This window comes from Clarias gariepinus, chromosome 14 (genome assembly GCF_024256425.1).
Source record: "Clarias gariepinus isolate MV-2021 ecotype Netherlands chromosome 14, CGAR_prim_01v2, whole genome shotgun sequence".
NCBI lineage: Eukaryota > Metazoa > Chordata > Actinopteri > Siluriformes > Clariidae > Clarias > Clarias gariepinus.
In genome coordinates this window covers 15809228-15823781 of record NC_071113.1, presented here as the reverse complement: position 1 = coordinate 15823781, position 14554 = coordinate 15809228, and the positions used below count along the sequence as shown (strand labels likewise).

Here is a 14554-nt window from a genome sequence, read left to right as displayed (position 1 = left end):
ATAATGCATAATTGGGGGTTTGAGTGTATGTGATTCTGTCCTGTTAGTCTACCCTGACTTGAAGAAAACTTACTGAGTACTAGCAGAAACCATATACAGTAGTTCCTTTACTCCTAAAAAATGCAATCACAAGAGGAAAACAAGATTATAGGAGTTTATTGGTATCTTTGGATGACAGGATTAATACAAGATGTCACTCTGAAATTTGTTAGAATATCTTAGCAGGCATGCATGTGTTGTTGTTGGTCTTTCGGCTGCTCCCAGCAAGGGATCGCCTCAGCAGATCATCCAGTCCGCACATACAAGCTTGGCGCAGGTTTTTACACCGGATGCCTTTCCTGACGCAACCCTCCCATTTGGGGTTTGGGCACTAAAAGGGCCAGGGGTAGCCAGGGGTAGCTCAGTGGTTAAGGCATTGGACTACGGTTCGGAAGATCCCAGGTTCGAACCCCACAACCACCAAGTTGGGCCCTTGAGCAAGGCCCTTAACCCTCAACTGCTCAGATGTATAATGAGATAAAAATGTAAGTTGCTCTGGATAAGAGCGTCTGCCAAATGCCTAAATGTAAATGTAAAAAACCCAGGCCTTTCGCATGGCAGGCGAAACACCTACCACTGAGCCACCAGTGCCCTTTCAGTAGGTATGCATGTGTATATTCACAAAAAAAGATATCTAGATGATCCTCGCTGCATGGACCATCGGAGGCAGTAAAACAGAACAGTGGTTCAATGAATAATTATTATTAAGAATTTGTGCATAAGGCACTTTAAAATTCCTTTAAAATCAGCATTATTTTGTGTGTTTTAAGTGAGATTTGCAGGATTACAAAGGCAAATAGGCTAGAGTAAAAAAATAAAATTCAAAGAAATGCATGGATCTGTTCCCTATGGTTTTGAGATGGACTCCATGCACCCCTTTACCCTACAAAGTGATATACATATTGTATTATTATTATTATTATGTAGATCGTTTTTCAGTTTATGTGTTAAATAAGTCAGCGCTTGATATTTTGGTCATATCTATATCTGAACCTGGGTTTGGATTTCTTCATTTACACATGCTGACATTAACATTGTCAAGAATATAAGATTCCTGCACTATGGGTAAACACACTAAAAATGTGTTTAGCTAGTAATTTAATAATCTGACTGCAGCACTAGTATTGTGCCTATTATTTCTGCAGTACATGCTGACAGCAGAGGTGTATTTGGCTATTCTGAGAAAAGTGGTTGCAGTAGTTTCATGGCAACTGGAACAGTCACTTTGCTTCAGGTTTGTTTTTTAACACACATAGTCAAGGTGAGTTTTGCATTTTGTTTGTGCAGAAATCAAAAATCTAATCCTAAATTAAATTCAGAGGTCCTGTAAAGTAAGGAAGAAACTAAAGTGTACCGCACAGCAAAATCCCCATTGTTGAATGAACACCCAGAGGACTGTTCACTTTATCACATTCAGACTACATCTGTGACCATTTGGTCATATATAAACACGCTGGGGTGTTAATTTAACACTGGAAATGTTGCTGTACCAAAGCAGTAGACCACCAGGGCCTTATATACAGAGTCAGGCAAAAAATGTATACGCACTTCAGGAAATTAAACAAAAAATAAACTGTATATTATATTTATTATATATCCTCCTGAGACCTGAAAGAAAAAAAGTTTTCATATTTAAATTTTTTTAACATAAGTGATGTCTGAAACATGTCTCACAGATTTTTTTTTTAAAACTGTCATTTATTTACAGTATTAGTTATATCATGTCCCTTGTAATGAACACTGGGTCTTGCTTTGCCTAAAGAAGTACAATGAATTTAGTTCTATTTAGTAATATATAACATAGGTAAATAATTATAATATAATATAATAAGTAATAAAGTTGGAAGCAACAATAAGCGGCCCTAGCACCCTTCCGATGTCACATTGAGTGACATCATAGCGTTGCCTGGGTGGTAAAGGGGCAAAGCTATGATGTCACTCAATGATGTCAAGATCGATAGAGGTGAAATACTAGTGTAGGTATAGGTGGACCTTGATCAATTGAGGCAGCCTTGTTGACTGTTGGTTTCTGTTTAAAAGAGACCTGACCTTCCAAAAAAGAGCATCCTCTTTTTTCTGGTCATCCAGGATGGCAAGGTCATTTGATGGACTTAAGTTTAAAAAATCTGTCCCTGGTTATCGCATTGGCAGTAATGGACACCACTGTTTTTCCTGTTCAATAAAAATGAAGCTTAGTGTATTTGAGGGCAAGGTTGAAAATGGGATAAAGCAAGTCCCACTGCCACAATTCACAAATAAAAAACAATATCGTAAGAAAAAATAACTACATGCTGTATTTAAAAAATTGATCACTTAAACCTCATACTGCCATATAATGTGCTTGATGCAATTGCCGCCAATTTAGAAAGACAGAACATGTGATCTGTTGGCCACACCCCACTTGTGTGACATCAATAGAAAGCCCAATATGTACTCTTTACAGTACATTAGGAAACAAACACACTGCATGCATGGTATTTAAAATAAAGATGTCTCCCACAGAGGACAAAAATGAATTGCCGGGTCTGAGGAGGATATATCAATATATAACATGTATCAATAAATTTTGTATTAAAGTATTTATACAAGTTTTTGTATAACAAAAATTCAAGTATAAAAAACACATTTACAGCTACAGTGCCTTTTTCTTCTTTGTGGTGAGTGACACCTGTAGGCAAAAATTCAGGGAAGCGAACAAGGGTAGCCATATTAACAAAACCCACCGAATACTAGCAGAAACCATATAGTTTCTCCATGCAATAACAATGCAATAACCAGAGGACAAGAAGATTATATGAGTTTATTGGTACCTTTGGACAACAGAATTTCTACAAGATGTATGTATTGTTTCTGTATGGTATACATGCAATAAAGTCTGTATGTGGTAGGCAGAAAAAAGGAATACAGGCACTTTGAAATTTGCTAAAAGATCTCAGCAGGCATGCATGTGTATATTCACAAAAATATAGCCAGGTGATTCTCAATGCATGGACCACTGGAAACAGTAAAACAGAACGGTGGTTTAATGGATCATTATCATTAAGAGTTTGTGTATAAGGTGCTTTGAAGTTCCTTTAAAATCCGCATGATTTGCAGGATCACAAAGGCAGTTCGCTGTACAAAGAGGCTGGAGTGGAAAATTATGTGGTAAGTAATTGAGGAAAGAGATGAATACACTTTTTTTTTTAGTTTTGAAAGTAAAAGAAAGGCAGTTTATTTTTTCTTCATTCAAACTGTTGAATCTATACCATGCAAATTAGGAGTCAACATTACACTTCCATAGGATTGGCTCAGTTTGACAGATTGAACCCTCCCCCTTTTCACTCACATGGCTGTAACATTTGCACAAAGTTCCAAAGGGTTGTCCTTAAATTTCAGCTCGAACTCTGAGGGAGGCTCTGTAAGAAGTCCTCTCAGTGTGTATGACTGTTTATGGGTGTGTAGAGAGATAGTGAGGAAGGCAACACCTTGGTGCCAAATGAAAACAATCAGAGATTTATTAACGAAGGTACAAGGTTCAAAAAGTGGCAAAGCTTCAGAGTCATTGACAGAGGAAGGCTGCACAGGAATGAAGGAATGAAGGGAAACAGCTGGTAGATTTTCACCAACTTCTGACTTGATGTGGACATCTGTTCATCTCAAATACAGCTATCTTTGAATCAGGTAAATTAACTTTAAAATGACAGCTGAGCACAAATCTACTGTAAAAGCGTCTTTAGTAAATTGTCAGCCATGACACGTTTTTTTTTTCCTACATTGCATGTGTGTATGCAGAAGTAATTTCATTTTAACATGCAAGAATTTTCTCAGCTGGTTTATGCAGTGATATGTATCACTTATTGCTCTCCCTCCTTTTAAAAGTCATACTTTTAAATAGAGAAGCTTTGTTTCTCAATGTCAGAAAGCAATCTTGCACTCAGCATGAACTTAAAACATTTATTAACATTTCTATCATGATTTCTGGTATCATCATTTTAAGTCAAATGAAAGGGAAAGGATTGGGACTCTAGCCATCAGGGTAAAGTGGCTGTGGATTACTCCCTTACTCTTAAAGCAGTGAAACAGCTTAGTCAGAGAAACAGATACTGAGTAGAGCTCCTAAACCCCACCGTAACCATGACAATATCCACACCTATCCCAGGTGAGAGGGCTATATTATAAAAGCCCAGTTCAGTAAGCAAACATAATACTCCTGTGACTGTGCCTTACTTTACTGTGCCTGGCTGCCCTTTGGCTAACTATTTCCTTGTTCAAACATTGTTTCAGTGAAAGGCTTTGAACTTGGTTATTGATTGTCAAGGTTTAGACAGTGCACGATAGATGTTCTCAGACAAGCTGCTCAGACAATAAATAAAACAATAAAAAATAACTTACAAAGCAATTTAACATGTCATATAAAATTGAATGGTAGTTAGATATAATATGGTATTTTATTGCTGGTCATAATTCTAAGTGGTTCTACAAAATATGACCAAAGTACATGAAAGTTTTTTTTTTTAATCTCGTCATGTTTTTGTTGTTGTTGCTGTTCTTAGCTGGATTAGTGTGTACTTCAGTCAGCAACTTGTTACCTTTCTCAGGAACACAAAACCAGTGACTTCTTTGACTAAAACAAGACACCATCCAAGAGATGTGAAGATTAGGAATAAGTGCTGTTAAGGATAGACAACTATGTGATCATTCCTGGGAAAAAGTAGCTTTTTGGAAGTAAAAGTGGTGTTTATGTAAGTGTAGGATATCACTGACCTATACTTGCTTCCTTTACTCAATCTGATCGTCTAAAGTTCCTTCAGCCCTGTCCATATTTTGCATTCGCTCGACATTTTAACGCACCAAACAGATGCCCAGTGTTCAAAAGATAAAAAAGTACTTTCGATTAGACGCATAATCTTAGATCCCATCTTAATTATTGTGCAGTCCAACTTTAAAGTGACCCAGCTCTATCACATGGTGTGTTTGCTATAGTGAGCTTACAGTATATGACTGTTCACTCCTTCCTAAGGGGCTGGAATACTATAGAACTTAATGCCACACCACACCATAAAACTCGTGTCTTCTATCAAACAAAAGATCAGACTGATTACGGATTTAATAACCTGAAGCATGTGATGCTTATCTAAAAAAAATTTGCCCTGTTTGCTGGCGGGGTGTGTGAAAGGCAAATTGTTATCATTATCAAACCACGGCCATCGAAACCATTCTGGAGTCCTTCATATTGACTTGGGTAAAATTACACATATAGTGCATAGTACATAGTATGTAGTCACACTATTAGACATTTTAAAAGGTTTAGCAATATACTGGAACCATAACTGTATTTTACATTTACAGTAAGTTACTAAAAAAACCTAGGTTAACTGTATATAACTGTAATCCCATTTCTTAATAATTAATAATATTTATGAATTAACCATATTTAGGTATATAGCAAAAATATAAACTTAATAATTAATTCTGCTTATGTCCTACACTACCTACCCATTACTGCTATTAAATCCACACAGACCCAGTTAATACAAAATATAAAATTGTTTGTTTAAAATAATGTAAATAATTCCATCACTTAAGACACAACTGTCTGAAAATACAGTATTTTATTTAAAGCATTCAAGTTACTTAGAATCATGACTGCATTTAAAATAAAGGATACTGCTTTCTTTACATTCACTAAATGTGAATTCTGCTCAACATAGTATTTTAGCATGTTAACTTTATCATCTTTTAAATGTTATCTTTTAAAACTTTTAAAAACTTTTAAACGTGTTTAATAGTTTTCAGTAAAATATGTTACATTACTGTAAAAATGTCCAGTTTCAAAAGATTCAAAACTGAATGCATGTGCATCAAGTTACATCAGAAATAACAGCAATAACTAACTTTATCTATACTTACTGAACCATTAACTTATTCAAGTAAATTGCTTGACAATGCCGTAAAATCATTTTCCTCAACATTGTCTAGACATATGTCAACATCAAATGACCAAGACTAGGGACTATGTCCCTAAGACACTGTAACTACATTGGTTAAATGTTGGGGCTGCTGTGATCTGTAAAAATACACACTGCTTCTCAGGCTCCACTGCATGCTGTCCATAGATAACAGCTTACTCAGCAATGAGTATTCACTGTAAGAACAGAATAATAGTCATACAATCAATCATTATACTATTGATAGTTTTTACGCTGATGGAATTCAACAGAATATCCCCAAAACAAATCTTAAATTTGGAATAGCCTTTAGTTTTTATTTACTGTTGAACCATATCGCATTATACTGGATCTGGTTCTCCAGACATTTTCTGGGGTGCATGTTATTTTTTCCTGCCATCACTGATATTCTGTAAATTCTGAGGAAATAGTAAAAATACAATAATGTCACTTTTACATAAAATAGTTCAGAAACTACTTTTCTTCTGATGTGGTAAATCTAATGAACCGAGTATATACAGTATATGTCCTGTGTGTCCCACCTTATCTGAGTTCTTCCACTCGAATTCTGTTAGTTACTCTGTTGTTGATAACAGCTGTCTTCCTCTTTACCATCTCTCCTGTTTTACGTCTCACTCTGGTTTAAGCAGTGCATTTTGTTTCATCCCCAGGATTTATTCCCATAAAGAATTTATAAGCAAAATAAAATGATGTGCACTGAGTCTGAGCATGGGATATGATTATCCACAATGCGAGAGAGAAAAACCATTGGCTCAGTTGTGCTCACGTGACGCTCGGCAGACAAATCATATACGTACTACGTATATCAAGATATCACTTGTTTATCAAGTTAAAATGTATGTTAAATTTTTGCTCTTCTTGCAAAACACTTGCAGACCAAGATACTCACAATCTAAGGTTTTACTGTAGTTACAATATAGCTTGAAGCAATGGAATAAATATTTTTGTCATACAGTAAAAATAACTAAGCATGTGGAAAAACCTTGGGAACAATGGCAATTTTTGGAGAAAAAGAGACCAGTAATAACCGCTGTATAAGTTCGGGTGTTGCACAGGCAGGTTCCTGGTACTCCATGTTAAAAAAAATAAGAGCATCCAAGGAACACAGCCAAGGCATCTGCAAAACTCAAGTGCTCCTCCAAAACAGAGCCACCTTTCTTTCAACATTCACCACCCACTTTGTTGCAGTGAGAAATGTCTTCTGAAAAATGCAGATTGAAGATTTTTTAAAAGAATATTGCAAATGCTACTCAAAAACCTTTTCTGAAATTGTACACTTTGACAACTAACGTTAGCTATTAATGTCTCTATCATTAGTGTTACATTGCCGGTGAAGGTTATTAGCTACAGCTTGTTGTACATGAATCCAAATGTCTTGACAACAAATGATTGATAAGGACACTTGAATGATAATAATGTTAGATCAATAGCAGACAATAAAGGACAAGTTGCTAACTCTAGTTTATGCTATTTTCAAAAGTTAACGCTAAGTCTACGCTGAGACACAATTGTTGTGTTAAATTCTCAGTACATGTATATTATTATACATTTACCTTTGCTGCTTGTTATTTCTCTTGAAGAGTAAAAAAAAAACCTCTTTATTAACACTGAATATCTCCACAGATATTCAGCAGGTTGCATCTGTGGGAATTCCCAGTGAAACTGTTCTCTGTGCGCCTTGCGAAACCTGGTTAACAGTTTTGCTGGTTCCTACGTCTGTCAATGTGAATATATGCTGGAAAAGCTCAGAAGTGAAAAAACTACATAAAACTAATCAATCATCAAATTGTAATCATTGTCAGAGGACAGAGTTTGCCATATAACCCCATCATTTTTTAGCATTTGCTTAAAGTGACCATAAAATCTGCATTGCATAGTGACCCTATCATCTGAAGATCGCTAGTTTGATTCCCGGGTGATGCTGTAGCCTCTTGCAGCCAGTGGCCTAGAGAGAGCTGATTGCCCAAGCTTTCTCAGTGGGGAGAGATCTTGCATCAATCACAGCCCTATAGCCAGTCATGGGCGTCTGTGAGCTCAAGTGAGCAGAAGGAGCAGATAGCGCTGTCCTCCGAGTGTTTTATGCTTTATATTTAATTAAAGTAAAATATGTTTACACAAATCAGAATAAATGCCAACATTTAATCTATATGTGGGTTCTATAGTTTTTTTCCCTGGCCACTCTAATTTGGTGCAAAATGTAAATAAGTATGTAAAGCTATGTGTGAATGTATGTGAAGCATTTAGTTGTGCTGGCTAATGAAATCCTTCTGACAGCACTGTAGCCTTGCACCTCCAGAGTCAAGGTGTGTGTGTGTGTGGAGTTCGCATGTTCTCTTCCTGCTTGGTGGGTTTCTTCCAAGTCCTCAAATTTCCTCCCACAGTCTAAAAAAATGCAGAAAAGGCTAATTGGTGTATCCAATTTGTCCATATTGTGTCTTGGAGTATGTGCATGCTTGTGCCCTGCAATGGACTGGCACCCATCCAGTGTGTACCCTGCCTGGTGCCCAGAGTCCCCTGGGAGAGGCTGTAATTCAATTCAATTCAATTTTATTTGTATAGCGCTTTTAGCAATTTTCATTGCCGCAAAGCAGCTTTACATAGTCAAAAGAATTATTTAGGTTTGTATGAAATGTGAATTTGTATGAATCAAAAATGGTCAATTTGTCCCTGGTGAGCAAGCCGAGGGCGACAGTGGCAAGGAAAAACTCCCTGAGATGGTAAGAGGAAGAAACCTTGAGAGGAACCAGACTCAACAGGGAACCCATCCTCATTTGGGTGAAACAAAAAGCAGTAAATGATCTGCATTTATACAGTGTGTAGGGTGGGAGGCAGTTCAGCTATAATAGCTGTAAGCCTCCTGTGACCCTGAATATACAGGATAAGCGGTATGGAGTATGGGTGAAAGAGACAGAGAGGGGTTTTCACTCAAGTCTAAATCAGTGAACGGTTGGTAATCTCAACAAAGTGGACTTCATGTTAGGATACAGTTACAGAATGGGTTTATTCATGGTTACTCTGTCCAGTATCAGACAAGGATGGGTTCCCTTTTTAGTCTGCTTCCCCTGAAGTTTTTTTGACACATTTAACTCTGTCTTGCACAATGGGGACAAATAGGGACAAACTAAAACATCTATACATTTACTTTTTTATTTAGGAATTTTGTATGCCTGTAAAGCTGCTTTGTGACAATTCCAGTGCTTAATTTTTTTCTTTTAATGAGGCGGCAGGGTGTCTTAGTGGTTAGTACTGTTGCCTTGTACCACTAGGGTCCGTTCGATTTCCACCTCCGGTCTATGTGCATGGAGTTTGCCTGTTCTTCCTGTGCTTGGTATGTTTCCCTTGGTTTCCCTAGTTTCCTCTCAAAGACATGCAGGTTAGCCTAAATGGGGTTCCCAAATTGCCCGTAGTGTGTGAATGAGCATGTGTGTGTATGTGTGCCCTGCAATGGATAGGCATCCTGTCCAGGGTGTACCTCTGTAGTCTCCTGGGATAGGCTCCAGGCCCCCTGCGACCCTGTAAACAGAATAAAAGGGTATAGACTTTGAGCGGGTGAGTGAATTTAAATGAATGGAATAGATTAGAATGGAGTCCTGTAGTCAACTGGTATCCCATTTTCAGATTAGGATTACACTATTTACTTAATAAGATTACTGATGTAACAGTTTAAATAAAGTGTAAATAAATATAAAATGTAATTGTGTAAAAATAGTAGCACACATGAAATAAAAATAGTCCTATTTTCTAAACAGTATATGTGCTAAAAAACATTACTGGTTTTAGATAATGCTTGCTTTCAAAAGGGGAGGAGCTGTACAGTCTGATTGTGGTGTGAGGCATAACTTAATATGTGCCATAAATGACCTTTGTTGCAGGTCCAAAGTTTTGTCCTTACACGTCATGGCTGACACTGCCTGGTGGAAACTGACCTTCTTGAAGAAGAAGTCAAAGGAGCCCAAGGTCCTTTATGAAATCCCAGCTGAGTACGGAAGCAACACGGGAAATAAAGAGTTGTCCAACCCCCCACAAAGCATAGATAATGCAGGCAGTCAGCTAAATGCCAAGCTGGAAAAGATCGTGGACAGGTCTGCTGCCAAAAGCCGTCATGTCAAAGTCTCTAACTCTGGCCGTTTCAAAGAGAAAAAGAGGGTTCGATCCACTTTGACTGAAAATTCCAGTATTTTCAACGAACACAACAGGACTGACGAAAACTTTGCAGTAGAGAAATAGCACACATTCTTAAAAAGAAGATGCTCTTCGTCCATATGCATTATATCTCTGCACTCACACACACACACACACACATCTGTTTTTAATCAGTGAATCCAAATCCACACACACACAATGAAATAAAAGCTATTATAAAAGCAACTATATTGCTGCAAAACTTCCTCATTATTCTTAGCTAGTTATAAACCCAGAGATGTTCTTATTTACATAAAGTATTTTACAGAACAACAACATTTCTCTTATGGGGCATATTTTACAAGTACCTTTTAGGAGGTTTTCTGAAAAGATGTTCAGATAGCAGAAAATTATTAGCATGGGCTATTTACCCTGTGTGCAGAGATGTGTAATTTTTAATATTCAATGTATAATTTGTACTATTAATTAATCAGGCCTCTTTTATGTGCATTTTAACATGATGTTTGGATTGTTTGTTAAAAAAAGTCTAATTGTGTTGATTATGTGATAGTACTGGATGTTTAAACAAAGACAGCAGAACAGTCATTTTTAGTGTTTAATGCACCAGGACATTAACGAAGGGCAAATATTCTATGTTTAAATACAACAGATCTATTTTGGTGCTGGTGTTGCTTATTATTTGCCTACTGTTTTATCTAATGACCCTAATAATAATAATAATAAAAAAAACAAGACAGACACAACAGCGAGATGATACACTGTTCTAACTGTACAATAAACTGCACATGGGGCTAACTGTTGAGTGTTTGCTTGAGCAGTGCCATCTACTGGCTAACTAACTGCTTGGCAATATCTGAGGGCACTTAGCGTAGTACTGAGGGCAAGTGAAAGGAAAAACCAGTAGCTCTGTCTGACTCATCACCTTTTTGTATTTCAACTTGCAAATTGTATTTTAACTTGAAATGATGCAATGATCTACACTGAATATTACTCAATACAGCAGCAGAGTGTATTGTCATAACCATATTCTTTTTTGCAATACGGATGTGCAAATTAGCACAATAACAAACCAAAGCTGTTTTCATACTGTTCTTTGAAAATTACAGTGATGCTGGATCAGTTTTATGTTATAATTATGGAAAATAATTGCTTTGCTGCATAAATAGTTACATATCAACGTTTGACAGAAAAAAAACTTAATCTAATTCAATGTACCATGATGTCTCCTGCTTTTGTTTGTGTTACAGTTTATGATGTCTAGGTTGTAACACATACATACATACAAACCCAAACATTACAGACTTAATATTTAAACTATTTTTTTGGGTACAACAACAATTTGTCTAAAACAGGTAATGCAGTAGTACAACTTTCTAACAGGCAAAATGGTCAATCACAAAAATCTTAACTTAAAACACAAAATCTATGTTTTACCAAACTTCCCAATGTACTGTATTTCCTTTAGAATTTGAGTTAACTTTCCTGTTCAGAATGCTTTGCTATCAAGGTGCTAACCGGTGGTAAACCCAACCTCCCTCAGCCTGATGCTGCATCTCTTGAAGTTCAGGCTCACCCTCCTTGACTCTTGTGAAAACAATACGATCATGCAGTCGGTTGGTTTGGCCTTGCCAGAACTCGATCAGGTATGGCTTGACGATGTAGCCACCCCTGCACAAAGAAGAACAATCTAACTGTAACATACACTGGTGATTTATGATAAAAAAAATAACTATAAATGAAATGTATACGCAATATTTTTTTTTTAAATACACATACCAGTAATCAGGTATGGGAACCTCGGAGTCCTTGTAATTCTCCTCCAACTCAGCATTCTTTTCTCTTAGGTGCTAAGTACAGAAAACTGAGGCCATTAACAGAGGACTTTGTTTCCCTTGACTGACACCCCGTAACTTGTTACAGAATGAGACTAGAAATTGTTGGCTCACCTGTCTGTCAGGTATCACGCTGCTTTGCCGGCTGACAACTGCACCAATCTGACTGCTCTTGGGTCTCGAATGAAAATACTCAGCAGAATTCTGACGTGTGATTTTCTCAACAGTGCCTTCAATACGAACCTGTTGAAACAAGTTTGCATAAATGTACAGTTGTAAAGAAATATGCTATGCTAAAACCCAGACCCTATAACAAACAACCCATTACTAAACATGCACTGTGCATTTCATTAAAATGATATTCCTTATTTTGTCTTGTATAATTCGACAAAAATCAGAATGTTTCCATAGTACAGTAACTGAAAATAAAGGAATTTCATGTGTGCAACCTAATATTTACACAACAGAGAAACAAGTCATGGTTATACTTAACAATGTGCTTCCTGTAACTGAGAGCAATTACATATAACTTCAGTATAAAATATTATTTAAAGTGTTCACATGGGGTAACCATAATTTTCTGTGTTTTGTTAACAAGTGCTATTATATAAAGACTGTAGTGCTTGCAAAAAAAATTCTGTTAGAAGGTAAACTAAACTATATGGCCAAACTTATATGTACACCTGACCATCACATCACATACACTATATTGACAAAAGTATTCGCTCGCCTGCCTTTACATGCATATGAACTTGAGTAGCATCTAATTCTTAATCCATAGAGTTTAATATGATGTTGGCCCACCCTTTGCAGCTATAACAGCTACAACTATTCCTGACGTCATTCCACAAGGTTTGGGAGTGTGTTACAGGAATTTTTGACTATTCTTCCAGAAGTGCATTTGTAAGGTCAGACATGATGTTGGACCAGAAGGCCTGGCTCACAGTCTCTGCACTAATTCATCCTAAAGGTGTTCTATTGTGTTGAGGTCAGGACTCTGTGCAGGCCAGTCAAGTTTTTCCACACCAAACTTAATCATCCATGTATGTAAGTAAGTGTTGCCACAAAGTTGAAAGCACACAATTGTGTAGATTTTCTTTTATGCTGCAGCATTACAATTTGCTTTCACTGGAACAAAGAGTCCCAAATATGTCCATTATTGAAAGTCCACTATGCCAAATGTGCAGTCCAACAAGACATGGCTTACCAAGGCTGCCATGGAAGCATTGACCTCACTAATGCTCTTGTGGCTGAATGGGCACAAAGTCCCAAAGTCATTTAAAAAAAAAAAAAAAAAGTTTAATTTGTTTCAGGTAAAGTGGTTGTTACTATAACAGGAAAGGGGAGTAAATTTGGAATGAGGTGTTTGGCAGGCACATATGGGTGTAATGGTCAGATGTATATATACTTTTGGTTTGATAGTGTATGTGAAATAGTCTGTAATGTGCATTTCATACAATCACTTTGTCTATTCTCTTCGTGCCAACATGTCTGCAGTATTTTAAATGAATTACTGTGCATAGACTTACCTGCCTGGTCAGTGGTTCCCAGTAAAAGACAAGACAAGCATGGGGATTTATCTCCTAGAAGAAGGGATTAAAAACGGAGCATATACATTTTAGGTGACTTTGACTCTAAATAGTAGATCTAAAACAATTGTGAAAGAGTGGTCAGAAAGACTCACCAGTTCTTTACCTTTACGGCTTTCATAGTTTGTGAAGAAGCGGAAGCCCTCGTGACTGTAACCTTTCAGCAGCACCATTCTAGCAGAAGGTCTTCCGTCGCTTTAGACATGACAAATTTCAAAACAATGAGCAAAATACTTTAGGAGTAGCAAATGTTTTAGTCATACAGAAGGGTTTCTTAAAGTAAAGCATGATTTCTCTTAAAAAACACAATGCAATGCACAAACATACTCACTTGGTTGCTGTTGCAAGGCACATGGCATTGGCCTCACCAATTTCAGGACACTTTGTTGCTTGATCAAACCACTCGCCAAACTGCTTAATAGGGTCAAGAGAAACGAGCTGATCTTCTTCAAAAGACTGTGGAGTCAAAGGTAAACTGCAATGAATATGCTATTGTCTAATATGGTGATCATGAATACATACACATGTTTATGTCTATAAAATCCTTTGGCAGCTGGATCATGATATCTACACCTGCCATTATACAACTCATCTCTGAGAACTATGATACAACCAAAAAATAAATTTTAGATTGATACAACTCTTGTGTTTTAAATGCTGGAGTTGTAAATCATTTATGATGTGTGTCAGGTCTTCGTCTCTGCAGGGACGAGTCTAGGTTCAAAGGTCTGGTAAAAACATAAACATTACCTCCTCGTCGCCTTTATATTTCTTTCTCATGTCACTCAAATCCAAGTTCATGTTGTCTTCCGTGGATTTTGTCGAGAGATACAGTGAATTAAAAACAGCTCGGTGGGAAACTGACTGACAAATTAAAGCAGGCGGAAAGATCTGTGCCGATACGCTGCTAAACTTCACTGCGCTGAAGCTGAACAAGCGTCTCATGCTGTCATAGCCGGGACATAACGACGTCACGTCTGTACGTAAAGACGTAAAGCGT

General features: G+C 37.1%; 2 protein-coding genes across 2 annotated transcripts; one reads left to right on the top strand and one right to left on the bottom strand.

Annotated features, from left to right (window-relative positions):
* Nucleotides 1-3439: 3439 nt before the first annotated feature.
* prr15lb (proline rich 15 like b) lies at nucleotides 3440-10865 on the top strand. Its single transcript, XM_053511269.1, has 2 exons — nucleotides 3440-3702; nucleotides 9863-10865. The coding sequence occupies exon 2, from the start codon at nucleotides 9888-9890 to the stop codon at nucleotides 10215-10217; it is 330 nt and encodes a 109-aa protein (XP_053367244.1). The 5' UTR covers nucleotides 3440-3702; nucleotides 9863-9887; the 3' UTR covers nucleotides 10218-10865.
* On the bottom strand, nucleotides 10716-14505 carry pnpo (pyridoxamine 5'-phosphate oxidase). Its single transcript, XM_053511266.1, has 7 exons — nucleotides 14305-14505; nucleotides 13886-14010; nucleotides 13650-13749; nucleotides 13495-13548; nucleotides 12080-12208; nucleotides 11910-11980; nucleotides 10716-11801 (listed from the first exon to the last, which is right to left on the bottom strand). The coding sequence occupies exons 1-7, from the start codon at nucleotides 14497-14499 to the stop codon at nucleotides 11636-11638; spliced, it is 840 nt and encodes a 279-aa protein (XP_053367241.1). The 5' UTR covers nucleotides 14500-14505; the 3' UTR covers nucleotides 10716-11635.
* Nucleotides 14506-14554: the final 49 nt, after the last annotated feature.